At 47.8% G+C, this 26,068-nt stretch overlaps 1 protein-coding gene across 4 annotated transcripts; it reads left to right on the top strand.

Moving 5' to 3' along the window:
- Positions 1-13,600: 13,600 nt before the first annotated feature.
- Positions 13,601-20,906, top strand: CHST12 (carbohydrate sulfotransferase 12). Of its 4 annotated transcripts, none has more exons than XM_039732490.1 (3): positions 13,644-13,722; positions 18,460-18,577; positions 19,144-20,906. In XM_039732490.1, the coding sequence occupies exon 3, from the start codon at positions 19,238-19,240 to the stop codon at positions 20,486-20,488; it is 1,251 nt and encodes a 416-aa protein (XP_039588424.1). In that variant the 5' UTR covers positions 13,644-13,722; positions 18,460-18,577; positions 19,144-19,237; the 3' UTR covers positions 20,489-20,906. The 4 variants fall into 4 exon arrangements, with proteins under 4 accessions (XP_039588423.1, XP_039588424.1, XP_039588425.1 ...); XM_039732491.1 differs by lacking the exon at positions 13,644-13,722 and adding an exon at positions 13,734-14,015; XM_039732489.1 differs by lacking the exon at positions 18,460-18,577 and having other exon boundaries at positions 13,601-13,722.
- Positions 20,907-26,068: the final 5,162 nt, after the last annotated feature.

Here is a 26,068-nt window from a genome sequence, read left to right as displayed (position 1 = left end):
TTTTTTCACTAAGCCTTGCTGTAACTTTTATGAGCTTTGACTCCTTTACAGTCAGTAAATAATGAATACAAAAGATGATCTTGTGGGGTTTTTTTATGGGTTGTAGTGCATGGACTCCTGGTGTTCCTGAGCTCCCTGGTCCAATTGGGGGGAAAAAAACCAGACTGGCATTACCCATGCATGGTTTAAAGCAAAAGTGGTGTGTTAGTAATCTTATAGAGAGAAAAATGTGCAGTAGAGTGAGTGAGGCTGGGTCACCTGGCAGGTGCTGTTGGTGTCACAGTGATCCTCATTGTCCTCACCTCTTTGGGACCCGAGTGACAGATTCACAATAAGCAGCCAAAAGCAGCTGGGATTAAAGTCCTGCCAGAGTCCCCACAATTCCTGCAGGGCCTCAGCATCTCTGTGTTGATCCCAGTAAGAGGAATGCTTTGAAAATGTAATCCTCTCCCAAGTTTTAACCTTCAACCCCACGCCTCTCAGTTAAACTGAAGCGCTGCTCTCATAGTGTGCTGAATCAGGATTGGGGCAGACACAGAAACCTCTGCTCTAACTGGAATCGCTTAAAATAAAGTCAATAGCATGTGGAATACCTTGCATTCCTCTCTAATGCAAGGAAAAGCCTTAGTACTTGGTGTGACCTGGCTCCACATGCTGCTCATTTGGATTTGTTTTCTTACCCTCAGTGGCTGGGGCTCCCAAATTCAGTGATTAACTGGAGCATTCTGGAGTTTAAGGCTGTCCAAGAGACTTGCACGGTCCCCTCCACCTCCTGCAGGATTTGGGATTATGGTGTGCAGGATAATATTTTGAAATGCTTTTAAGAGATGTGGGAATGAGCTGCTCACAGCAGTGTCCCTCAGTCCTGTTTAGAGAGCTGATGAAACTGCAATTAATTTATTATTGTGAATATTAAAAGCTGTCCAAAGCTAGGGAGCTCACCTGATATCCTGAGATGTTCACAATAAAGAAATGTTCCTTTACTGCTGCTGGAACTACTCAAAATTGTCTGTTACACTGCTTGAGACTGGGAGCTGTTGGTGAAACCCTTATTTAACTGGTACATGGTTTGTTATTGTGGAGATAAACCTGGTTCCTATAGAAACTAGTTGCTTGTGACTGGTGGGGCTGTAGAAGCAGTCTGTTTTGATAAGTGCTCACTGAGTGCAGCATTGTTCCTGTGCACTATGAAATGTTTTAGCAGCACCAGCTCTTCTGCCAGGAGCCACAAAGGGAATGTCACTGTGTTTTATGAGAGCACAAACCACCATGGAAAGGTGAAAATAGAATTTTTCAAATCTCTGTTATTATCAGAGATCCCAAAGGCAGTTCTTGGGTGGAATTTCAAACAGATCCTCTGCCAGGCACAGCTGTGGGCCTGTGCCACTCACCCACAGTGAGTGAGTGAGGGCCAGAGCAGGATCCCAGCCCCAGGGGGCCCATTAACCCCACAGCAGCATTTCCTCTGGGGCTTCACCTGTACATTAAACAGGCTGAAACACACGTGCTCTTGTCTGTTATTAATGCTGACAAATAGGTTGTGCCATTGTGTTTTAAATCTTGGAGTCAAATTCTGTGTTTCAAGCAGAGCAGAGTGTATCTGACTGATTGAGTTGTGGCACGAGGCACTGGCACTTAATTGCTACTTTCTAATTGCTCCAGTCCTGTGATGAATTCCAGATGAATTCCAGCTCCTGAGGAACCCTGTGGGACCTGCAGAGATCAGGGCCAACTTGCTCTGATCTGGTTGAACAGGCTCATAATGATTGTTACCTGGGATTAAACAAAATGGGTACTTAGTGAAATGCAATTCCCTTTCTTTGTCATGGATAACTTGAACGGTGTTTTGGGAACACCAGGGGAATCTGTAATTGTGCTCAGCTCTACAACTGTGGGCACACGGTCCCAGACCTCTGAAGGTTCCTGCTGGCTGCAGCAATGACACAGCTGAGTTCACCCTGCTGCCTTCCCTGTCAATCTCTCGGAGTCCTGCTGTGTTAGAGACAGAAACAGAGGCAGAGGGAGGAAGAATTTGTCAAGATAAACATGCAAACCATGGGAGAATGAACTGGTTTTAACTTTATAAATGTCATTAAACTCTCTAGGCTTTAAAGCTTCCCATGCAGTGGCAGTTCTTTTTTTTTCCAGTTCTGCATCTTCCACCTCTTGCTCACCTCTGTAAGAGGCTGGAATTGCAGAAGGCTCCCACCTACCTCTTCTACATTGCTACATCTTTTTATCTTTTTATTGTGCCCTTGTTATTTACCTTCATTTTCGATGTAAATCCCATTATTTTTTATTGTGCTTCAGCTGATCTCTCTCTGAACCCTTCCTGAACACACACTAATTCTGTAATATATCTTGTCTCCACACAATAATCACATGGCAGCAGCCCTCAGAAGCAAAGACAGCATGAATCTCTCTTTCTCCTTTATGGATTACAAATGCAATTTTTGTTTAGCACCTTACTTGTGAAATACCTTTTTTTTCCTTTTCTATTTTGAAGCAGCCATTAATCTCACAAGGATATCAGTTTTATTTTTATACAGCTTATTCAGACTTGCATCATGTTCTCCAAGATCTATTTTCTCTAATGGAAATCTGGGAAGGAAATGTGCATTACATTAGTCTGAGTAACTTCTGTCTATGAGAATGCTTTTCTCTTAATAATGCAAATAACTGTAATTATGGAAGCAAATTAATTGACTGGGCAGTCAAAGTACTTAAATTTCCTGGTGTATTTTGATTTGCATTCATGTTCCCTGCTATTTTTACTCCCAGCTGAACTCATTTAGAACTGCTTCTGTCTGGTTATTAATCCTGACTCAAAACTGACTCTGCTTGTGGCTTGTTATATTTTAATGCCTCCATGAAACAGCAGAAGATTTGTGCTTTTAGAATACTGCTAGTTAGACAAGGCATTAGCCCCAGGTTGGAAAAGGAGGGCTCTTGGATGCATGGATACACTGTGTGAGCAAAATTTGGTGTTACAGGAGCTCAGTGAAAGGGGCCTGAAAGTGTTACAGGACAAACTTCTCAAGGAAACAGTCTGACCTCATTCTCCAGGCTCTGCTCCTGCCTGTCACACTTGCCTGTGCACATGATTACGTGTCAGTCTGCCTCATGCAGGCAAATGCTACCACCAAGGACAAACCAGGAGTCCCCTTTGCAGTTTGTTCTTGTGTTGCCTCAGGTTTTAAAGCCTGAGCTAGACCAGTGAAAATGAAAGAATTAAAAAACTCAACAACAACAAAGTAATTCTGGTCATTGAAAACTTGCAGATCAAAGAGATACTTGTTAGAGACTTGGAATCTAGCAGGAAATACAGAAGAAAAAGAAACCCCAAAGTTCTGAAGTTTCCTGAACCCCATGGGCCCCTGTCCCGGACACTCATTTCTCTCCTGGTGCACCAGTGGGCTTACTCTGCTGGTCTATGCTCTCATTGCTCATCTAACAACCTGTTTACCTGGAGAGCACTAAGGCTGCTCCGGAGAAGGAGGCACAAGGTTCTCTTGTGTCCTTCCCCTGAGCATCTCCTTGTGAGCCCTTTTGGTGGAGGAGAAAGAACCCCACTCTCCACAGTAACTACACATTGTGATAATCATGTACTGAAATAAGTCCTGAAGGACTGAGAAGAAACAGAACCATTCTGTAACCTGCTTCTCACCTTTGCTTTTTTCCTTAATAAAAGCCAGACACAGAATGAAGACTCTGTCCTTGAGCAATGCAGATATCCCTCAGTCCTTCTGCACAAAAGGCTTCAGGCAATTTTACTGCTGAGGAACCTGACTATTTCATTTCACAGTTCCTGTGTCTGAATCTTAGCTGAAAATTGAGGTAAGAGGTGCTGTCCCTGCCTCCCTCCCTAGGGTCTGTTGTGTCCCTGCAGGCTCTGCTCTTACCCAACACCAGCGACCGTTCCGCTGCTCAACGGCCCCTCCAAGGATCTTGCAGGTCTCCAACTGCAGAAATTGCCACATCAGTTGCAAAACCCAGTCTGTCAACCTCAGCCCTGTGTGTGTGTGAGTGTTTTCCAGGCAAAGCTGCAGTGCAGCATTCCTGGGTGATGCTGTGAGGAATCCCGACAGGCTGTGACCCAAACCCAGACCTAGCGGTTCTCCCTCTGATTTCATCCCATCACAGAGAGGGGTCCTGATGGCTCCAAGACCCAGATCTTGAGATAACAGATCCTGAGGAAAAACATTTGTATTTGACACAGTTAACAGCCTTCAATTTCTTTTTTAAGGCTTAACATTAGAATTGTTTTCCCTGCTTAGATAAATGTTTTTGGCAGGTGAACAGAACCGTACAGCCCAGAGGCCACTTGTCACCCAGATAAAAGGTGACAGTGCTGAAGGTGAGAGGGCTGTCAGAGTTCTCCTTTTGCCAGAGAAGTGGGGGAGACGTGGGGTGTTCATTCTGCCTCTCCCTCCCCTCTGACCCTCCCCAGGTGCAGCACACCTGAGCAGGGGTGAGGAGCTTTGTCTTCCGAGGTCTCTGGTGGATGAGGTCACTGTCACATTGTTGGCTCTGCTGCTCACACAGCTCTTCCCTGTGCTCTGTGGTTTTACAGGATCTGGTGCCCTCCCTGAGCTGTGTTTTGCAGGCTGGAGAAAGGGGCACTGGGAGGATTTAATCAGTGCCTGCATTTTGTGATCACCACGATGTCACTGCAGCCTTGCTTCTCACAGCAATTCAGGCGCCTGTGCTGTCTTTCACATCACACTTCACCTTTGTGTGCTACCTAAGACACTTTTGGAAGCCCAGTGGCACTTCTCAATAAAGGTCAGGGAGTGAATTTACTCCTTTCTTCAGCAGACACAAAAAACCCAAGGCATTTCATGTTCAGAGTCCAATAAAATAATTATATTGAAGGATATTTCTTTCAGTAGGCTCCTGCTTCTTGCCTGCCTTTAGAAAATTCAATAAACCCCTGTGCTTTTCTGCTCATTCTTATGATGTATCAGAATTCAAACAGCTTGTGAATCCTTCCAAAGCCCAGGAAATTTCTAAAACATAGTGAGAAAATCACAGGGAATGTAATTAGGTATAGATCATTTGGACAGCTGTTGTGCCTGACCAAAAGTTTGTGCTTTTTTTTACTGAATTAGGAAGAAGTATATATGTCCACAACAAAGAGTCTGATAGGAGTCATTTCTGGCTTCAGTGCAACCATTTTTGCATACTGCCCAACAGGTAAAGTAGTCCCTGTAGCTGTTCTGCTCCAGAGGAATAAAATACAGCTGTGAAAACCACAGCTAAAATATAGAGCCAATTAAGTGCTTACTGTGAGGACAAGGGTGGAGAGTTAAAATGCCATTCTCACTGGGAAGTGTGGACCTCACTTAAATGCTAAAGCAACAGTGAAGATGCCATGTTAGAAAAGTCACTTAATTAAGGTAGAATTCAGTAGAGACAAACCTCCCCATTAAAAAGGAAGAGGTGATAAGGGCATCTGTGCCATGCTGGAGGCTGATTTGGAGAGAACAAATGTAGCTGTAGAAAGCATTTACAGACTGCAGCTCTAGCTCTGAACACCTAGGTGGGCAGTTAACCTGTCTGCCCATCTGCCAGTCACCCTTTTTGGATGGCACACACTGTCTCTCTCAGGCAGCGTCACTGTGGGGTGAGACACTGAAGTAACTGCAGGAAATTATGGAATGAAAAACAAAATAGGAAGCCAAGCACCATTTTTTGGGGAAAATTGCTCATGTGGCAGTTGGGCTTTGCTGCTGCTGTGTTTTGAACAGGAACAGAAAAGATCTGTTCATTTTGCCTCTCAGAGGATTAAGGAAGGAGCTTTTATAGGGTTAAAGAAATTGTGTAGATGTGGGTCATACATCTCTAAGCTCATAGGTGACCAGTGAGTTTTTAAATTAATTTAATGCCTTTGAATGTTTCATCCCTTTTATAAGATTTGGCTGAAATTGGACAATAAATTTTTTGGGGCAGGAGGAAGGAGGATTGAGAGTGACTGTGTGCTGTCATAAGCTGTCACTCCCTTAGGAAATCAGAAAGATTGCAGACACACTCTTTGCCACGCCGGTTATTTTATGGATACTTTACAAGCTCATTTATGAACCTCACCTCGAGCCTTGGTGCTGAACTCTCAGTGCTGCTCATGACAGATGTGTTTTCTAGAGGATAGCGGGAAGGAGGAGACATGGAGGGAAAGGCAGGCTCCTTTCATGAGCAGAATTGGGATGCTGCCAGTGCATTTGTGTAAATTGCAATTTTCTTGCAAAAATTCTTCTTTTGTAGCAAGTTAATTACTTATTGATTTTACTGTTGATGGAGAGAGGGCCTAATGAATGGTCTTTTACCAGCATTTCCTTCACTCCTAATTGGGATTCTCCACCAGAATCTCAATGAACTACAGGGTACCCAGCCACAGTGGTTGCCCCTGCACAATAAAACCCTGTCACATCCACATTAACCACACCAACATTGCATCTCTCCAGGACTGTTATGATTGTACACATCAACCCAGCCCAGAATCTCAAATGTCCTTTGCTCTGCCTATTGAGAAAAACCAGCAAGACACAGGCAGAGCAAACAATTCCCAAGAAGGTAGACTTTAGAGATTTGGTGAGAGTGGTGAGGCTCTGGCACAGGTTGCCCAGAGAAACTGTGGCTGCCCCATCCCTGGAACTGTTCAAGACCAGGCTGGACAGAGCTGGGAGCAACCTGAGCTAGTGGAAGGTGTCCCATGGCAGGTGTGAAACAAGAGGATAACCAACCCCAAACCATTTTATGATTCTGTGACTTGCGAGTGGAAATAGAAGATGCAGTGGATGAAGAAAGAGCAAACTTCAGGAGCGGGCAGTGCAGGCTGGTGTAGAGGTGTGAGTGAGAGAGGAAATGCAGATGAAGGCAACAGTGGAAAAAAAATTGTGTGAATTGCAGATGAGAAGAGAAACATGAAGGTGAAAAAACAGGGCAGGAAAATGGAAAGGCAGAGGATGATGTGCCAGGTACAGATGTGGGAAGGTCAAGTGGCTGAGGGAGAGGGTTGAGAACCAGAAGGAGAAAAGTGCAGTCAACCCCAACCTCAGGGTTCTGCAATGTAGAGCCAGGAGCCAGAATGGCTCTGGGGCTTCTGGAGGGAAGAGAGCAGGAGAGGGGTTCTGTGTGGGGGTTGTGGTGGGGCTTGCTGGGTCTCTCAGGGCTCAGGAATGCTTGCAGAGGAGCACGGTGGGAAGCACACTCCGATGGGCAGTGGAGGCAGGCAGGGGAGCTGAAGCTGTTTCTCTGCATGAACCTCTCTCTGATGCACTGTGTGACTCTGGGTATTGCCCTTCTCAGCATCTTCCTTAGCCTTAAAATGTGTTAAATTTCACAAACCTGCCCTTGAAAAGAGATTTGACATCAAATGGTGGCATTTGCTGTGGGGAGTCCTGTCTCTCACAGAGAGGTGACCGAGTTTGTAGCCTGTGTCACCGCAGGCTCTGAGGCTGTGTCAGGACACCGAGCTCTGCTCTATGGTCTATTGAATGTAATTTTAAAAAAGAAAAAAAATAGAGAGACAAGCAGGGTGAAGATTTTAAAATACTGATTGTTCTGCCCCAGGGATTGTTCCTTTTGTCAGTGAATCTGGCAAGAAATGAAATAAAAATAGTCAAGTTCTCTGACAGACTATACATGAGATATAATAGGCCTCTGCTACCAATAGCCAAGGTTATTTCTAGATAACAAGCACAGAAAACAGATACCTTTTTCCTTTTAGTGTGTGCAAAGGCAGAAGAGATTTCCCTTTATATTCACAAAAGCATAGCAATGAGCCCTAGTTATTGCTAATAATGCAATCATAAAGCTGTATCAGATTTCTTCTGCACATGATGAACTTGACAAGACTGCAAAAAGAAGCAGAATCCTATAAAGGAATGTCTTGTAACATCTGGCCTGGTGCCAGAGTAGTTTTGGGGGACATCACAGAATTTTACTTGGCCTAATGTCAGATCAGAAACGTCTTCTCCTGCAGCAGAGAAGCACCAAGGGCCACTACCCCTGCCACGGGTAGGGACACCTTCCACTGGCCCAGGTGGAAGCCCCATCCAGCCTGGCCTTAAACACTTCCAGGGATGGGACATCAACATGTTCTCTGAGCAACCCTCGCCAGTGCCTCACCACCCGCCCAGTAAGGAATTTCTTCCTAACATCTAATCCAACCCTGCCTCTGTCAGTTTGAAGCCGTTCCCCCATGTCCTGCCACTACATGTCCTTGTAAAAAATTTTTTTTCATCTTTCTTGTAGACTCCCTTTGGCTACTGGAAGTTCTGATTCCTTAGGATTTGGGTCATTTATGGTTAAAACAATCTTGAGGACATGAAAGATATTCAACAAGTACCTGTGAATAGGCAGTAATTGGTGTTGGGGTGTTCTTTCCATGGAAAGATCACAAAGGAGGCAAAGGGAGGAAGGTAATTGTGTTCTTTTGTGTGGTTTGTGCAGCTCCAGAGCAGCCTGGAGTAAGTAATTCTGCTGTTGTCATGGAAGAAGAGGCTGGACAGACACAATGAAGGGCTGTGCATCACTAGAGCTATGTCACTGTGTCCCAGAAGTTCCTTTTTTTTTTTTTCTGGCAGCTGGAAACCAGAGAAGGCTCAGGGTGCATGCAGGGATGATAAGCCATCAAAACAGGAGAAAGGAAGAAATACAGAGGAGGAAGCCAGGGATGTCATGGATTCATGGATTCACAGGAACCTCAGGAAGCAGCAAGAGAAGAGATCAACCTGCTGCTGGTAGAACAGCGCAGGACAGGCATGAATTATATTCCCTGGCAGGTAAAATTTGACATTCCCTCCTTCACCCTTGAGTTAGACAAGTCTTTCTTCTTATTATTATTCTTATCATTCTCTAGGGCATGGGGACCTGGCACCTACCAGGTAAGTCCACAAAGCTGGGAGATACCAAACTGGAAGGACCCTAGAAACTGAAATCCCTTAAAAAGCTTTCCTGGTATATTGCTCTTGCAAAGCAGCTCTGTTTTAGCAGGAGCCTTCTCTGCAGAGAGAGCTACAGGACGTGTTTCAATTTGCTTCTGTTGCCAGGCTTTAAAACCAAAAAAGTAGCCAAGATAGTGAGGGATCAGGGGACAAAAATGAATTTGAGGTATTCCTTGCTGTGTTCTTTATCACCGTGTTTACCAGCTTTCTTGCTTTCCCCACAGCTTGACAGCTCTCAGCTAGACATGTTCCATCTCTGCCTGTCGATACGGGGTCTGTGCTTTCATCTGTTAACCTCTTGGCATATTTTGTTCACAGTGGCAGTTACAGATCATCTAAAATGACACTCTGTAGGAAGTGTGGTCTCTGGATACCCATCTCTGCCCAACTTTCTCTGGTTTGCCAGAAAGCTCTGTTCAGCAGGTCAGTACAGCAGGAACTGAATTCAAGGCACATTTGTTGTGGAAAGAGTCCTGCTCTTGTGATGGCAGAACATGCAGAGCAGCTAAACCTAGTGAATGTGAGGTTTTCCATGGGAAAAAGCCTCCTGTAGACATTGCTGCTGTTCTACTGAGTCCAGAGACCTTGGAGGAAATTGCCAAAGAACAAAAGAACCAAACTTTCACAGGGTGGGAACACAAACTTATCTTTTTTTCTAAAAGGGATGAGCTGAGCACAAGGCACAGATCCTGGGGAGCAGGTGGTTTTGAAATAGAGTAAGAGAAACATAGTACAAACTGCATGAGGAAGTAAGTTTATTCTTCTACAATGCCCCTGACCTCCTGCCTAAAGAGCAAGCTGAGCCAGTCAGGTGGGAAGGCAGGGAATATTTTTGGTGCAATGCAGACAACAGTCAGAGGTCAGAGACAACACCACTGGGTTTAACTCATCTTGATGCTTTTCAGATCTCGAAAGATAAGCTCTGGACTCCCTCAAGTCCCAGCACAGGCAAAGTCTGTGAGAGCCACCTGCACCAAACCAGCCTCCTCCATCCACCCAAAGCTGCAAGCAGCAGATCCATTGCCACCAAGGCCAGGGCTCTTGTCCATCACCATTCAGGTGATTCAGGGGCCAAAGAGATTTCTCTGTGCCTGACATCACATCTGACAGATGTGGACATCCTGCATCACCTCTGCTGGAAAAGATGGATTGGCATGTGAGAAACAAGTCAGAGCAAACACTAATGATCAGAACTATCAGTAAGATAATAATATTTTTACATGGTCTAAGCAGCTTTTGATGGGTAGAAAACTGCCTCAGCCATGCATCTGTAACCTATGGGGAAGCATTAATGTTCTGTTGGGTTCATGTGCAGCAAGTTGTTGATCTCAGTTTAGCCTTTGTTTCATATCCAAGCTAAGCCTCAGCAAGGACACCAGTGATGGGCTGCACTGACCATCTGCCAGCTTCAGCTGTTTTGCTTTGTGCAGGCTCACAATACCAGGAGGAGTTATGGGGAACTGGACACCCCAATCCTATTGAAGTGTTGCCAGAATCCTACAGTTCTGGCAAGGGGTGTTTACTGATCCTCATAAGTTTTTATTTTTTTTTTTTACTAAAAAATTGTTAACTTTTGATGTACAGTGCTCTAATTTATTTTGACTAGATATTAGCAACTCATACATTGCAAAATACTTTTAATCTGTGCTCTGTTTTCACTGTTTATAACAAAGCTCTCCCTGCTTCCAACAGAGGGGACTCCACTCAAGGTACTGCCAAAAGGCAACGCTCCTCCAGCACCACCCAGCACAGCAAAGGACAGGACCTACAGAAACAAGTGAAATGAAATATCAGATTGGCTGGCACAGGAAGAGCTGTGGCACCCTTCAGCACTTGCTCTGGTGCAATCTGAACTAAAAGAGCTGTAAATGCAACACAAATGGTCCAGTTGTGAAAGCAGTCACATGGGTAGAGGTTTTATAGCCAAGTTTTAAGCCTTTTTTCTTTGCAACAGATGACACGGGCAATGTTCCAGAAGGAGTTACACTCCATCTCCCTTTAGCCAAAAAGAACCTCTTAGAAAGAGAAAATACATTTTCAGAGGTGTTCATAACCCCAGTCTAATCCATATGTGAAGCACAGAATTTTATCTGAGTTGGCCACGTGCCAACAAACTGCTTCCACTGAAGGTGTCACCTTGGGATCCTCCTGAGGCAGCATCATGCAGATCCTTGGCTTTTGCCAAACTCATCCCTCCACAGCCTGTAGCAATCTGTCTCTTCCCCATTTTGACTGGCAAAGAGACTCAAATCAAGGTGTGAGAAATTTGTCTGAGTTCTTCCTCTTCCCTCTCTTGCAGGGCCTGCAGATGGTGCCAGCAGTCGGCAAAAGCCACAGGCAGTCTCTGTCTGGGGAGCCATCCCAGGACTGAACAGAAGTCACCCATGAACAGGACTCTCTTTGGCCCCAAAGGATTGCAATTTCAAGATTTCTTGAAGTTGAGGAAGCAGATTCAAAAGTGCCTTAAAAATGTATTTAAGGTTCTGTGTCATGCTGCTGAAGAGCAGACGGAAGGTGAGCAGGGAGGAGAGGAAGGTTATACACTGTAGATTTCCTGTTCTATATCCCTACTTCAAGTCTTTGCTCTGTCCTGTGTGCTCTAGCTGTTAGCTTCAGTCTAAAACAAGTAGGGTGTTAACAGAGTCCAAGAGGAGAGGAAAACCTCCTTTCCCCAGCAGTGTCCCTCTCCCAGAAGATGTCAGCGTGGAGCCCAAGCCACCTTTTTTTCCCAGAGCGGGATAGATGTCACCCATGCATCCAAAAGGCTCCCTGACTATTAAAACCAAATGTAAATGCCTGAGAAATCGCTTCCCTGTTCTCTCCCCGTGTGCTGCTGTGAAGCTGGCAGGTGTACTGCATGTCTGGAATGCTGTTTGGGTGAGCAGATGTTTGGCTGTGAGAGCAGCCAGGGATTGCTCTAAGCTCTCTCCTATCTACAGAGCATTTCAGATCTGACTGCAGGCAGAGAGGCAGCAGTGGTGATAGGTGAAGGCCCTGATAAGAATTACTAGCCTGAATGTAAACTGAGGGAATGTGTTTTCCTTTTTGGAAAAAACGTCTCCAGCTGGCAGCCTTCTCCATTAAGGTATGTTGCAAATACAATGTTCTGATAATTGCATGGAATAATGACTCCTTGCCCCAAGCAGAAGTGGCTTCCCTCCTCTAAGGTGACAGGTAGGTTTAGGCATTTTTTTCAAATGGATGAAGAATCCATTTTAGAGCTACTACACTTGCAAAGAATTCTCCTACGTGCTGTTTCTCACTGGGTGACACTGTACACGCTCCTATTTCTCTATGCCTCTTGCTTTGCTGTTGGGAAGATGAGGGATAATTCACTCCAGGGATGGCGAAGCTTAATTACTTGTCTTTATAAATGCCTCAAGCCCCTGAAGTGGGGATGCAATCAATGCAAGGCTGTGAGCGGGTGTAGCAAGCAGCCAATTTTCCTTGTGAAACAGAAAGCAGCAGGAAAAACTGAGACAGGGAAGGGGAAGGTCAGGAACACTTGTCCCCAGAGCTGACTCTTTGAGATAAACAAAGAAATAAAAAAGATAAAAATGAGGATAAAATAAGCACAGAATGTGTGTAAGACAAACCTGTGCCAGCAAGTCGTGAGCCACGATTGATTTACGAGACCTCATATGACCTGCAAACAGTGCAGGACCAAAAATAAGGGAAAACTAAGCTTTCCAAGCATATACATCTCTGCTAAATACCTTTGGGCTGAATCACCGTGAAAAAGTTGCAATGTTTGGTGCCATTTCAAGTGAGCTGAATAGAGCCAAGTGCCTCAGTCTGAGGCTGAATCTCCAAAGGAAAAGTTTGTGTGACAAAGATTTTGATAATTTTCCATGACTGTTGTGAAGAGCACAGAGCCATGTGACGTGCAAACTTCCCGGTTTGAAAAATCTACATTTTAAGTGTGTTAATTTATGTAAAAGACGGGGCTTGAAATCTTGGAGGTGGGATCTGTAAATTATCACTTGTATGTTTGATTATTGCTGGATGTGAGGCTGCAGTCCATGTCTTGTGCAAAGTGGAACTTTTTAGTTCCGGACTAATGGGTTTTTAAATTCAATTCTTACCAATCGCAAACAACTAGAGAAACAAAATGAGTTTAAACTGTGCTGGGATTTGTCAGCAGCATTTTCCAGCCTTACTGTGTCCAGCTATTTCGACTTTGCCTCTTATAACGACTGTCCCACCCAAGCTTCAGGGACATTAAATACCCACACAGGGTTACCGTGTGGTAACTTGTAATTCATTTAAAAGTGAGCTTTACGTTAAATTTTTACAAGATCACAGAATTTTCAAGGTTGGGAGGGACCTCTGAAAAACCCCTTGCCACGGAGGAGCCACCTAAAGCAGGTGACACAGCAACGCGCCGAGATGGATGTGGGCTATCTCCAGAGAGGGATCCGCACACCCTCCCTGGCCACCCAATTCCAGCGCTCTGCCCCGCTCCATGGCAGGCAGCTCTCCCACACGTTGGGGCGAATCTTGTGTTTTAGTTTGTGGCCGTTTCCCCTCACGCCGGGAGGCTGTGAGCGCCCTCGGCAGCCGCCCCTCAGCCGCCACCCCCGCGCTCCCTCAGGCGAGGGCGGGCGCGCGGCCGGGGCCGCCCCTGGCGGGCGGAGCGGCGCCTGCGCGGCCCCGCGGGGACCCCCGCGCGCGGCGTCTCGCGAGAGGCGGCGCCGGGAGCGCGGCAGGAGGAGGAGGAGGGAAGGAGAAGGGGAAGAAGGCGAAGAAGGCGAAGGCTGCGGTGCCCGGGCGGGAGGTGAGCGCGGGGCCGGGCAGGGCTCGGGGGTTGTCCCAGGGGCCGGGCGGGGCTCGCTGAGGCGGGGCCGCCCTGGGGCCGGACCGGCTCCCGGTTATGAGCGCGGCTCTCGCTGCTCTCCCCGGTGCCAGGTAGGGCTCGGCTCCGGCGGGACGCGGGGCTCTGCGGGGCAGCGCCCCTTCACACACGCGGTACCTCCCCCGCTGGACGCTCCCCAGGGAGCTGGGGGGGGTTTAGCTGGGTTAAAGGAGGAGCCTTTAGCCACATCGCTCTGTACAGGAGGTGTCAGACAGGTGGGTGTCGGTCTTTTCTCGCAAGTAGCAAAAAACAGAAGAAGAGGGAACAGCCTCAAGCTGCCCCAGGGAGCGAGCTGCCCGGAGAGGTGCTGGTGTCCCCGTCCCTGGAGGTAGATGATGGAGATGTGGCACTCGGGGTCACGGTTTGACAGCGTCAGGCTGATCGTGGGGCTGGATCCTAGAGGTGTTTTCCAGCCTCGGTGGTTCTGTGAGTGCCCGCAGCCCCGGTGCTGGGCCCGAGGCTGGTGCAGCCCTGCCGGGCGGGGATCGGCGGCTGCGGGAGCGGTGCCGGCATGCAGCTTCTCCCGACGGCACAGCCCGGCTCTGGGGTCCGCGGGGAGCCCAAAGCGCTCTTCTTCCAGCCTGAGCTTCCCTGCAGAGCTCAGGCTGGAAGCTGCCGGAACCAGGTGTTTGTGAGGGTCTGCAGCCAGCGAGGCTCTCGGGGTGACACACAGCGAATGTCCCCGGGTGTTGCTGGCCCGGCTGCAGCAGCGGGGCTGCCCGAGGTGCTTCCTGCCATTGTGGAGCCAGGGATGGTGCGCGTGCTGGAAGTTTGTGATAAAAGTGATGGATGAACAGTATGTCCTGCGTCTGGGGAGTTTCCTCCTGAAATTTAGGAAATTGCGACAACTTCTAAGTATGGATATTAAAAAAAGAGGTGACAAGTGCTGCTAAGCCTGTACAAACCAGGCTTTGTGGCAGCAGCGGTGGGCAAGGGGCTGGCAGACTGTAGACTAGGATGTTCTTCTGCTGGTCTCTAGCATACGTGGGCTAAGTTGTGGTGCAACATGCAAAGCAGCTCTGTTTTTTGCTCATGATGTACATTTATACTAGTGGAAGTATTGGTGTCATTTGATGGGTTAAAACTTCCTTGCTCTGCAAAGGGTGCTAGGCTTTTGGGAGGCTGGGCAGATGCAGTGTGTTGAGTGATAGCCAAGTGCATGAATTTTTTTTTTATTGGTACAGTCTGCTTTCACTGGTGGGAGCTCATTCTCCTGCACCTTTAGGAGATTAAACTAGGTTCCACTTTTCTAGAGGTTGCTGATTCCCTAAGCATAACTGGTGTGTACCAAGATATGTAAGTATAGAAGGCTGCACGGGTCCAGTGATCCCTGGAGAAGTGCCCCAAGAGAAAGTATCCATTTGAATTTGGTAGGAATTTTTGAAAGTTCTTACTCCACTTCTTTCTGTCTTCCTCAGCAGGCAAAATCCAAGTAAGCTGCCTGATATCCTGTATCTTCTCATGTTAGATCAAGCGGGCACTGGAGAAGTTGAGGTGGTTCCTAGTGCTGGGGAAACCCAAAGCATAAAGAGAGGGGATCTGCACCCAAGCCTTTGGAGGCACATTTCTTTCAAAATCACTGCAGTTCATAGAGAGGGTTGATTGTCCCCTGTGTCTGGCACATGCCTTTCTGTAAGCTGCTTTATTTTCTGTGGGCCTTACTGCTCCTGTAAGTGAGCTGGAGTTACTTTTGCAGAGAGGCTGGAAGGGAATGTAGTTGTTACATAAAGCCAAGAGGAAGGGAATAAAGAGACACAAATGACTTAAGCTCTTATCTGTCCTGAGCATAAACAGTTACAATCGGGCTGTGAAGTGGAAATAAAGTTTCCAAACCCCTGAGGCGTTGCATCTGCAATGGCTTTTGCAATAAGAGTGCTGGGGACATCCCCCTTTTTGGTGTTAAATGAGTTTGGGATGTGGTTGTTTGACACAGCAGGGGTTTTGACTTGTCATGGCACGAGTGACCTCAGACCACAGTGTCTTTCTCAGGCCTGGCATGGGGAGAAAAGCTCTTGGCTCACACCCAGGCCAGGTTCAGGTTGGAGATGGTCACGGGATGGCTGCTCAGGGGACTCTGTAGGATGATTATAGCACTTGGTCCACTTTCCAGTTTGCCAGCACTGTGTCACAGAGGCAGCTTTGTTTGGATCCTGGTACGTTCCTGTTGGCTGGTGACTTTGGGTTGAACTTGAATGTAAATTCTTGGCTCTTTCTGGAAGCTTTTCCTTTTGATTCTGGCAAGGGGAGGACAGAGGCATGTTCCCTCTAATGTGCACAGAGAACTTTAATTTGTGCTTTCAGTGTCCTTTATGAAGTGCCCAGGAAGGGGATGGGTCATAATCAATAGAGCAACTCTTGTTTTCTGCAGCATTTTCCCTCTGAGGGGCAATTAAGCTGTCTTACTGCTCTATTCCAGGGTTTCTCTCAGGCACTGGTAGAGTTAATAGAAGTGAAGTCTTTCTGATTCTGTGCTGCTCACTGCTGTGTGTGTGTCTTGGAAAAGCCAAACTCTCTGGCAGGCCTGCGTGCCGTGTCCTGGAAAGCAAGCTGGAGCCCTTGGGGTGCACTTGGTAAAGCTGCCTTGTGGGGTGGCTTTGCTGAAGATCCCTCTTTCCATTTGCCCCAGGAATGTGAGTGCCACACACAGTGTCCAGTCTGCCCCTGTCGCTGCTGCCAGCAGGGGGATGTGTCCAGCCTGGCTGGGACAGCTTTGCAGGAGTGCTGGGAGGCTGCAGTGCTGCCCAGGGCTGTGGGGACAGCAGGAAGGGATGCTCCGTGCAGCTTTCCAGGCTTGCTGCATTCCAGCCAGCCCAGAGGTCTCAAGCAGCGCTGGAGGCGCGGCGTGCTGGGGTTCTGTGCGCAGTGGGCACCCTATTCATCCAGAATAAGAAGCAGTCCCTGCCCTGAGCAGCTAAATGGGATCAAAAGCAAGAACAGACTTGGGCAAAACTCAAACCCAGGAGTGTGCCAAGCAGGAGGCTTGGCAGTGTCCCTCCATTATCTTCTGCTGCTGGACTCAGATGCTTGGTTTGAAGTGCTGACGCACATATGTAATTTGCCCCTCCTTTAGCTCTCTGGGTGTTTCTTTTCAGATCTGCTCCATCCTCAATCTTGACTAGCTAAACAAGGAGAATTACTGCTGAGTAATACCTGCTTCTTGCTCTGCAGAGTGTAAAACGTTATGTCTGCAGTTCCTCCAGTTCCCCTTCGCAGGCAGAATAAGAACCCGGCTTCAGGAGAGGGCACTTTTTGGTGTTGCAGTGCAAAGCCTGTGTTAGGCTACAGCTCTGCTGAATTTCTGTCTGTCCCTACTTCCAAATTGTAAATAAATACACCAGGGTGGAGCAATCCTGAGCCTTCAGATATGTTTTGTTTCTTGGGACAAGCTGACCTAATACTTTGACATGTAACAGTATCTGGTATTGTTCCTCTTTATTACTAAATTCTTGCCTAATATTTGAAACCTGGACTTGGATTGTTAAAACCCATCACCCCTGAGACACAAGCACAGCCATGCAGGGGACTTTTTACCAAGTCATTTACTGCAAGGCTGCAGTGAACTTCAGAGGTACTGAGCACCTCTTCCCTGGGAATGACAGAGCTCAGCACTTGTGCATATCTGGACTTGAGTTCTTCTGCATCTGTGTGTAGGGTGGGGTTGATGCTGTTTAAGGGTGGTGTGAATTGGCTGGGGAGCAACATCTGTGTTTTGGGAAGAAGAGACACCCAGCCTTCATTTTAACAAAACTTTTCAGGGCAGCTTGCCCTGAAGTGGCTTTGTTTTCAAAGCTGGTGTTTGCAGGGTTTGTGCTGAAGTCATTGGAAAGATTTAGGATGCCTGTGGAAAGGACAGCTCTTGTTTTTTATCTGTAGGTGCTGCTCTGTGTTTATAATCAGAGCCTGGACTGTGCTTGGAGGGGTGAAAAACATTTCAATAACTACTTGTAGCTGGTCACTTTGCTGTGTTGTTCTTCCCTGGCTGTAGGCACTGTCTCCTCGCTGGTGTGGGGAGAGCTCGAGGCTGGTCTGCACAGAGCCTTGGACCAGAAAACATGCAGCAGGGTGGGGAGATGGGTGTTCCCTGAGGATCTTGTGGGAAGAAAGGGGCTGGGAGTCATGGGAAGCAGACAGCAGTGAAAAGATGGGGCTGGTTGAAGCAAAAAACTCAAACCTGCTACACCCCTCAGAACAAATTATCTGAGCTGTCTCTTTAGCAATGATTTCTCACCTGTCTTTGGTGATCAAGAGGTGTTAGTGTTGAGTGTGATAGAAACATAAATTACATTAAAGCAGGAAAAGAAGTCCTGACTCAACAGTGTCTGGGCACGAACACAGATTTATCAGAGCATTCTTAATCCGCAAAATCATTCAGTTAAAGGTAATCTCTCCTTTAGATTTTTGATGCGTGGCTCTTATCAGGACTGTATCCCTTGGTGGGGGGTTGTAGGAGAACTGTTTGTGTAATCTTTGTTCCTGGCAAAATGAAATAGCTACCAAGAGAGGTCATGGAGATAACACCTACTGGGTGCCTTCACACAGAGTAGATGAGATAGTGTGTTCAGGTCAGTGATGTTCTCTCAGCAGGGACTTGCTTCAGCCACTGAGGCAGTGGCACCTTCAGCCCTGTATTCATAACTCAAATAAGGAATTTGTTTTCAGCACAGAGCACCTTCATGCAGAGATGAGACCACAGTGTGATACCAAAAGCTGAAATCATGGATTGAGACTTCTTTCTTCTTGTGTGTTAAATAGTGTAAAAATCAAGGAGGTCTGAAAGGTAATTGGCTCTGTATACTTTCTCTGTATGGTTGTATATTTTAATACTCTCAAACTTGTGTCAGTAAGCTCTAGGCCTGAAACCATTATATTTTACAATTTTTTTAAATTGTAAACAGAACTTCTCTTGAAATAATTTAATTCCAGAAACTTGATATTGATAAAAAGGCATGGCTGCTATGAAACTGATAAAATTACAACACATTATGTCTGCTTTTGGCCAGCCAGCTCTCCTCTGTAAGCTCCAAGCCTGAAACCATTATATTTTACTAATTTTAAAAATTTTTAAACAGAACTTCTCTTGAAATAATTTAATTCCAGAAACTTGATATTGATAAAAAGCCGTGACTGCTATGAAACTGATAAAATTACAACACATTATGTCTGCTTTTGGCCAGCCAGCTCTTTTCCACAGAGTCCCTATGGACACCTCTGACTCTCACAGCTCTCCCCATATGGAAATGGGGATGGTCAGGCCCACAACAAGTTCTGACTGTGCCAGGTCATTCTCTCCAAACCAGAAGGATTAAGGGTTCAGCTAACTTTTCTTTCCTCATACCTTTCCAGGCTCCTGCTCTGCAGCACCATGCTGGATCCCAAGCCTCACTCTGCAAGCCAGAGGTGAGTCCAGGTGAAAGCCAGCTACCACAGTAGTGTCAGGATGACCAAGGCGCGGCTCCTCCGTCTGTCTGTGGTGCTGGTCTCCATCTTCATGATCCTCCTGATTATTGTCTACTGGGACAACGTGGGCACAGCTCACTTCTACCTGCACACATCCTTCTCCAGACCCCGCTCCCCAGGAGCCATCGCAGCAGGTGAGGACTGGGAAGCCTTGCCAGATGTAGATGAGTTTTTGGCAAAGCTGCTGAGCTCGAGCCTGAAACAGAACAGCTCTATCCCCCGAAAGACAGAGCAGCTCCTCATCCAGGGCTCCAACAAGCCTGTGCTGAGTAACTTGGAGGAGAACGTGCGGGGCTATGACTGGTCCACACACAAGGACAGAAACAGCTTGGACCAAGAGAAGCTGCAGGTGGAGAGGCAGAGAACATTGCGGGAGTTTTGTGCCAATTCCAGCTTCACCTTCCCCACCAAGGAGCGCTCCTTCGATGACATTCCCAACTACGAGCTCAACCACCTGATTGTGGATGACCGCCACGGCGTCATCTACTGCTACGTGCCCAAGGTGGCCTGCACCAACTGGAAACGTGTGATGATCGTGCTGAGCGAGAGCCTGCTGGACCAGGGGGTCCCCTACCGGAACCCTCTGGACATCCCCCGGGAGCACGTCCACAACACCAGCACCCACCTGACCTTCAACAAATTCTGGCGCCGCTACGGGAAGTTCTCCCGGCACCTGATGAAGATCAAGCTGAAGAAATACACCAAGTTCCTCTTTGTACGAGACCCCTTTGTGCGCCTCATCTCCGCTTTTCGCAGCAAATTCGAGCTGGAGAACGAGGACTTCTACCGGCGTTTCGCCATCCCCATGCTAAAGCTCTACTCCAACCACACCAACCTTCCCACCTCCGTTAGCGAGGCCTTCGGGGCGGGCCTCAAAGTCTCCTTTTCTGACTTCATCCAGTACTTACTGGATCCCAGGACAGAGAAGATGGCCCCTTTCAATGAGCACTGGAGGCAGGTTTACCGTCTGTGCCACCCGTGCCAGATAGACTATGATTTCATCGGGAAGCTGGAGACGCTGGATGAGGATGCTGCTTATTTATTGCAGCTCCTCAAAGTGGACAGGCTGCTTCGCTTCCCACCCAGCTACCGGAACAGGACTGCCAGCAGCTGGGAAGATAACTGGTTTGCCAAAATCCCACTGGCTTGGAGGCAGCAGCTCTACAAGCTTTATGAAGCAGATTTTGTACTCTTTGGCTACCCCAAGCCAGAAAACTTGCTTAAAGACTGAAAGTGATTGGGCAGTGGGTGTGGGAGGGAACATCTGAAATACCAAAAATGTTTAAATCCTCCTCATTTTTGCTCTTAACTCCCTTCCCAATGCAAGTTGGTACAATGGAATATATTTTTTCTACTGCTTCCCCTTCCATTTTTACAATAATGCCAGAGTCCAGGGTATTACAGCCAGCTGTGCATATGCAAAAAAATGCCTTTTCTGGGTTATAATTTGTTTTCTGTTTTTTAAAACGTCCCCATACTTTGCAATGGGTTGCTGCCCTTGGTCACTCTGCCAATCATGTCCTTCAGTAGCTTTTTATTAATACTTTTTAAAAATTAATATATTTAAGATATTTAAAACAAAGCGTGTGTCATGGCAAATGAAGGGAAGGAATAAAAACAAAGTAAAAGAAATCCCAAGAAATTATGAACCTGCCTCTGTGTGTTGTCTCAGGGCTGCTGTTTCAGAGGTCCAAGGTTTGCAGAACACTTGGATCTCTCTGGGGCTGGGATGTTGATGGTGCCAGGTCTGCTGGTGGTCACTTCAAGATGGGCTTGAGGCAGTGGGATGGTCAGTGCCTGACTCTGCCAAACAGGCGTGGAAGAACACCTGGAAGGACTCTGGTGACTCACACTGCTCACAGGTGTGGAGCGTGACAGCAGGGTCACAGGAAGGAAATGGCACTGGGAGTAGTGACAGCAAGTCCTGTGGGGTGTTTTGGGGCATGCAGGTGGCCAGCACAGCACCTCTGCACTGCCTGACCTTTTGGCAAAGTACTGTGGGACTGCTGTCCACAAAGCTGAGGTTCAGCCCCTATACCTTGCTCGTGTGGAGCATTCCCATGAGTTGTCCCATTCCAGGAGGGTGGTGATGTTCTTAGGGATTGTGGCCAGCCAGGATGGGCAGAGTGCTCCTGGGTGGGTGAGCTGGCCAGGCCCTGGTGCTGTGCTGCTCCATGTCCTGGTCACTGCTGCAGGCAGTGCAGGTCCCTTGAGATCTGTGCTGTGTCCTCATCATCCCTGTGCACACTTTAAGAGAACGTAGCAGGGATGCAGATTCTTATCCCTGAGAGAAAAAGATCCAAAAGGTTTCTTTCAATAAGCAGATGTCAAGGTCAACTCAAAGTTTCTCTGTTTTCAGCATTCCAGCTACTGCTTGTGACACCACGTCCTCATCTGCTGCCTTTCTGCTTATTCCAAATGGCTGATGCAGATCTGATCATCTGCCTTGCTGGGACCTGCTGCAGGAGTGATGGTTCCCACTGTGCTGGGAGCATGTGGGCTGCTTCCCAAAGGAAATTAAAGCCTTTAGAGACTTTTTGTGTCTCATCAGCTGAATCTGCTTCTCTTTCTCTCTCTGAATTGCTCTGCAAAAACTGTTTGCTTAGCAGATTAGGCAGGCAACTCTTTCAGAGCTGAAATGCTTAATTATTTCCCTGGACTGTGGATGGTATCAGTGATTAAGGTCCAGGGTCAGGCCTTGGGAGACAGCTCTGTGTTTTGGGGAGACTTCTTTGTATTGGCCTTTTACTCAGTTTCTGTCCAAGGCCATCAGCAGCTGTGATTTTTCCTTTCTCTCCCGTCACTTCCCCAGTTCCTGCACGAGTACATCCAGGCACTCCATGCTCTTTCTAATAAATGTGCTGTATCAAGCTTTTGAACCTATAAATGAGAGGTAATTGCTGGTAGTTAGACTCAAAACAAAGGGTTTGTTTCTCCTACTACTCACACCACTCTCCAGTAATTTGTGCAGAGATATTTGCAGTTTAAATGAGCCTGAAGCCGTCAGGGTCTTGGTGCTTTGCTCCTCATAGCTTGGGGAAAAAGGAAGTGCCTGCTTCTGAGTCATTATTTAAAACTAATAATAGAAAAGTGTTGATCTATTCAATTTTTTTCCCAGTTAACAGTTAATTGCTGCAAAACAGAAAGATGTAGAGTCTCGTCTCCTATAATGAGTAATCCCGGGAGTCTCTTGGTTCCTGCTACATTTACATTTCTTCAGGGTGGGTTCATCCAGCTCTTCAAAAAACACAGCATGGATGTTTTCATCTCTTGTCTTTTCTAAGTGTTTATTTTTTCCTCTTTTAATTTCCATGTAATTGATGTTTAGTATGTGCAGGCATGGGGGGCTGGGGCCAAAGCACAGATGCCATGTGAGCTTCCCACCAGCTGCTTCCCCTGCACCTCCTGATCTGGTCCTCTCTTCCTGCCCCTCCAAGCAGTGCTTGGCTGCTGGATCCCAGTGCCACCCTGCAAATCAGCTGCTGCCTCCCCAGCCACTCTTGTCCTGTGATTCATGGCCACAGCCTGTCCCAGGAACATCTTTTCAAGGTCACTGGCTGGCAGTCAGCCAGGGCAGGGGAGGAATGGCTTGCAGTGTTACCATTTTTGGCAGCGAGGTCCTGCTTGTGCAATGGGCAGAAAAGGTGCAAAATGGCTGCAAAGGTGCCCAGCAGCTTCTCCATGTGGTGTGAGAGCGTGTCCTCTCCATGTGGCTGCCTTGTGATTTAACAGCCTTAGAAGGAAAAGGTTTTTCCAAGGCTCCCTTGCTGACACTGGCTAGACAGGGGAGACTTGGAACACACCGATTTCTCTTTCCACATCCAAAGCTGGATGAAGTGAGTAAATTCCAGCTTTATGTGCTAACACCACTCTGCATCACACTGAGTTCCAAAACACCCCATGTGTGAGGCTGAGCAAGCTGCCTGCATCCCAATGGCTCCATCATCCTCCCTGGAAGCTGCAGGCAGGACAATGTGCGGATGGCATGAGGCCACTGAGGGCCCTGTGTTCTCTGCTTTCCCTTTTTCATCTCACTGAGTCCAGCCTTTACTGATATCTTAGACATTTTAGTGCTTGCAGAACTGTCCCCAACCAACATGCTGGGTGCTCTTGGCTCTCTCCTCATTTTCCATTGCCACGCTTCAAAGCTCTTCCCGGGAGGAGCAGTAAAACTCCGATGGGGAGTGTTCATGTTGCAGTGGTTGGCTTCTGGATTCAAAATAACTTGCTCCTTGCTGCTCCTCCCTTTTGAAGCTCTTCTTCCCCACCCTGCCACCACTGTGAATGTATTGTTAAGAAGTCAAAGGGGATCCAGGCTGTGCTGAGCTTTGTGGTAAGACCACTGGGTTGCCAGAACTGGGATGTAGCCTCTGGCTTTGGAAATGTGCATTTTTTGTGGGTTTCTTGCTCTGTTCTCATGATGTGAAAGTGTGTATGTGGGGGAGAGAAGGACAAAGAGTTCAACCAGCCATGCTTCCTTCCCCCCTGGTTTCGTAAAGGAGTTGGAATTTGGTATTTGACAAATAATGGCAGGCAGAATGCATCCATGCTGGCCTGAAGTCAGAAGAGGGCTAAAAATCCTGGAATGTAGATGGATATGATGCTCATATCAGTTTCATGAGGGCTGGAAAATGCTTTGAAGCAGGCTATTTGTGTCTGAATAAACCTGGCTTTGTCGTTTCATGCTCAGCCTGCAAAGTTGTGTCCTGTTCCCCTCTTGGCTTGCTTTTCCCTGGGGTTGACCACTTGGCCAAAGACAGCACGGAGTGTCTAACGAGGCAGAACTGATGTGCAGATGCAAAAATAACCTGGGGTTTGACCAAGATCTTTCCAGCTGGGTAGAACTGAAACCAGCTTTAGTGCTTGCTCAGCATCAGAGCCAAAATCTTTACACAACCATTGAACAGATTTGGTCCCTCGCTGTTTGATGCCGGATTCTCTGGTGGAGTGGGATTCATGTGACCTGGCTTTGCAGCCCCTGTGTCCTCCAGGAAAGGGCTGTCAGGTCAAAACTCCTTTTTTTTTGAGCAGCGACATGACTTTGTCAGGGTAGAAGCATCTTTAACACATGGGTACCTTTGCATCTCAGTATTTTTTTACCTTAACCCTTTAATTATCTTGTGTTTAGGGGGACAAAACTATAGCTTCATCACCCACGGACAACATTCACCCCGGGACAACATGCAGATGAAATGTTTTGGCCGTGTGTTTTGCATCCTTCAAGGTGGCACGGGAAGGATGGAGGGCAGGGGATGAATGGCAGCATTGAAAGGGTGGTGAAGAAAAGCCAGTTTGTTCCTTCTTACGTAAGCTGGACCTTCGAGCGCCCGCGGGGGAAAGCCGGTGACTTGGCAGGGCGCTGCGGGGCTGTGGTGCACGGCGGTGCCAGGGAGGGTGTGGGGTGTGGTGGCTCAGAAGAAAGTCGTGTTGCTTGAATTTAAGGGCTTGCCCACGCTGGTCTTGCTCATAAACCCTCTAGTCAAGGGTAAGAAGGATAAATAAAGCAGAATTTAATAAAGCCATTGAATACCTGGCTGTTTGGGAAAGAGATGAGGAGGATGGGTGGTGCTGGCTCTGGAGCTGGCTCAGTGCAGCTCTTCTCTGTCCTTGATTCAATCAAATTGGGGATCGAGCTCAGACTGTGCAGGCTGAGGTCTGCCCTTGCAGGAGCTGGGGAGCATTTGCCCTGGGGGCTGTGCTAGTCTGCCATGCTGTGCTGGGAATTGTGTGGAACAGCCCCGTGCTGGGACAGAGGGATGCTGGAGAGCCCCGTGCTGGGACAGAGGGATGCTGGAGAGCCCCGTGCTGGGACAGAGGGATGCTGAAGAGCCCCGTGCTGGGACAGAGGGATGCTGGAGAGCCCCGTGCTGGGATGGGAGCGATGCTGGAGAGCCCCAGCCGTGCCGGGAGGGATGCTGGAGAGCCCCAGCCGTGCCGGGAGGGATGCTGGAGAGCCCCAGCCGTGCCGGGAGGGATGCTCAGCAGCCGGCCGGGCTGGCTGAGCCTCTCCTCGCTGCTGTGTCTGTCGAGGCTCTGCGGGAGCCTGGCCGTGCAGCCGCTCCTCCGTGGCTCATTCTGGAACCCGTTTCGTGTTCCTGGGCTCTGACAGGCGCCGCTGCCACTGCCCCCGGCCTGGCTCCTGCAGCAGCAGGGGTCTGTCTGTCTGTCTGTCTGTCTCTACAGCCACTGTCAGCAGCAGTTCCTGTCACCGATGGATAAAGCACAACACAAACCCTCAGCACGGTTCCTGTGCTCAGCAGATATTTTTTTTTGTGACCTGTGCTGCAGGTGAGCCTGTCTCTGAGAATGGAAAATTAATTACTGTCACTGAATACTGAAGGCTCTGGAAAACCTGACAGAAGGAGGTGATCTTAAAAAGCACAGAATCATAGGCTATCCTGAGTTGGAAGAGACCTGCAAGGATCATTGAGTCCAACTCTTAGCCCTGCCCAGGACATCCCCAAGAGTCACACCACGGGTGCTAATGGAGAATGCTGCAGTGATTTTAGCAGACTGCGCCAGAGGGGAAGCAGGGCAAGTAAATGTGGCTGTTCATCAGTCTTTTCTCACTGTTTATACTTTAGGACTATTGCCTTTTATATCTGGCTTTTCAGGTATTCTGTCCTTGCCATCTGGGCTGTGAGGTCTGGACCTGGCCCATAGCATTTGGAGAGAGCCAGTGACCCCCAGGCTGTGGTGGGATGCAGGGCAGAAGGAATTTCCCTTGCAGGGAATGATGTGAATCCAGAGACTCATGCAATGGACTACGTTTTCCTTTTCAAACCATGAGACAGAGCCAAGGAATGTGTAT

This window comes from Passer montanus, unplaced genomic scaffold (genome assembly GCF_014805655.1).
Source record: "Passer montanus isolate IOZ18808 unplaced genomic scaffold, ASM1480565v1 scaffold8, whole genome shotgun sequence".
NCBI classification, from domain to species: domain Eukaryota; kingdom Metazoa; phylum Chordata; class Aves; order Passeriformes; family Passeridae; genus Passer; species Passer montanus.
This window is presented reverse-complemented; position numbering and strand designations above follow the sequence as displayed.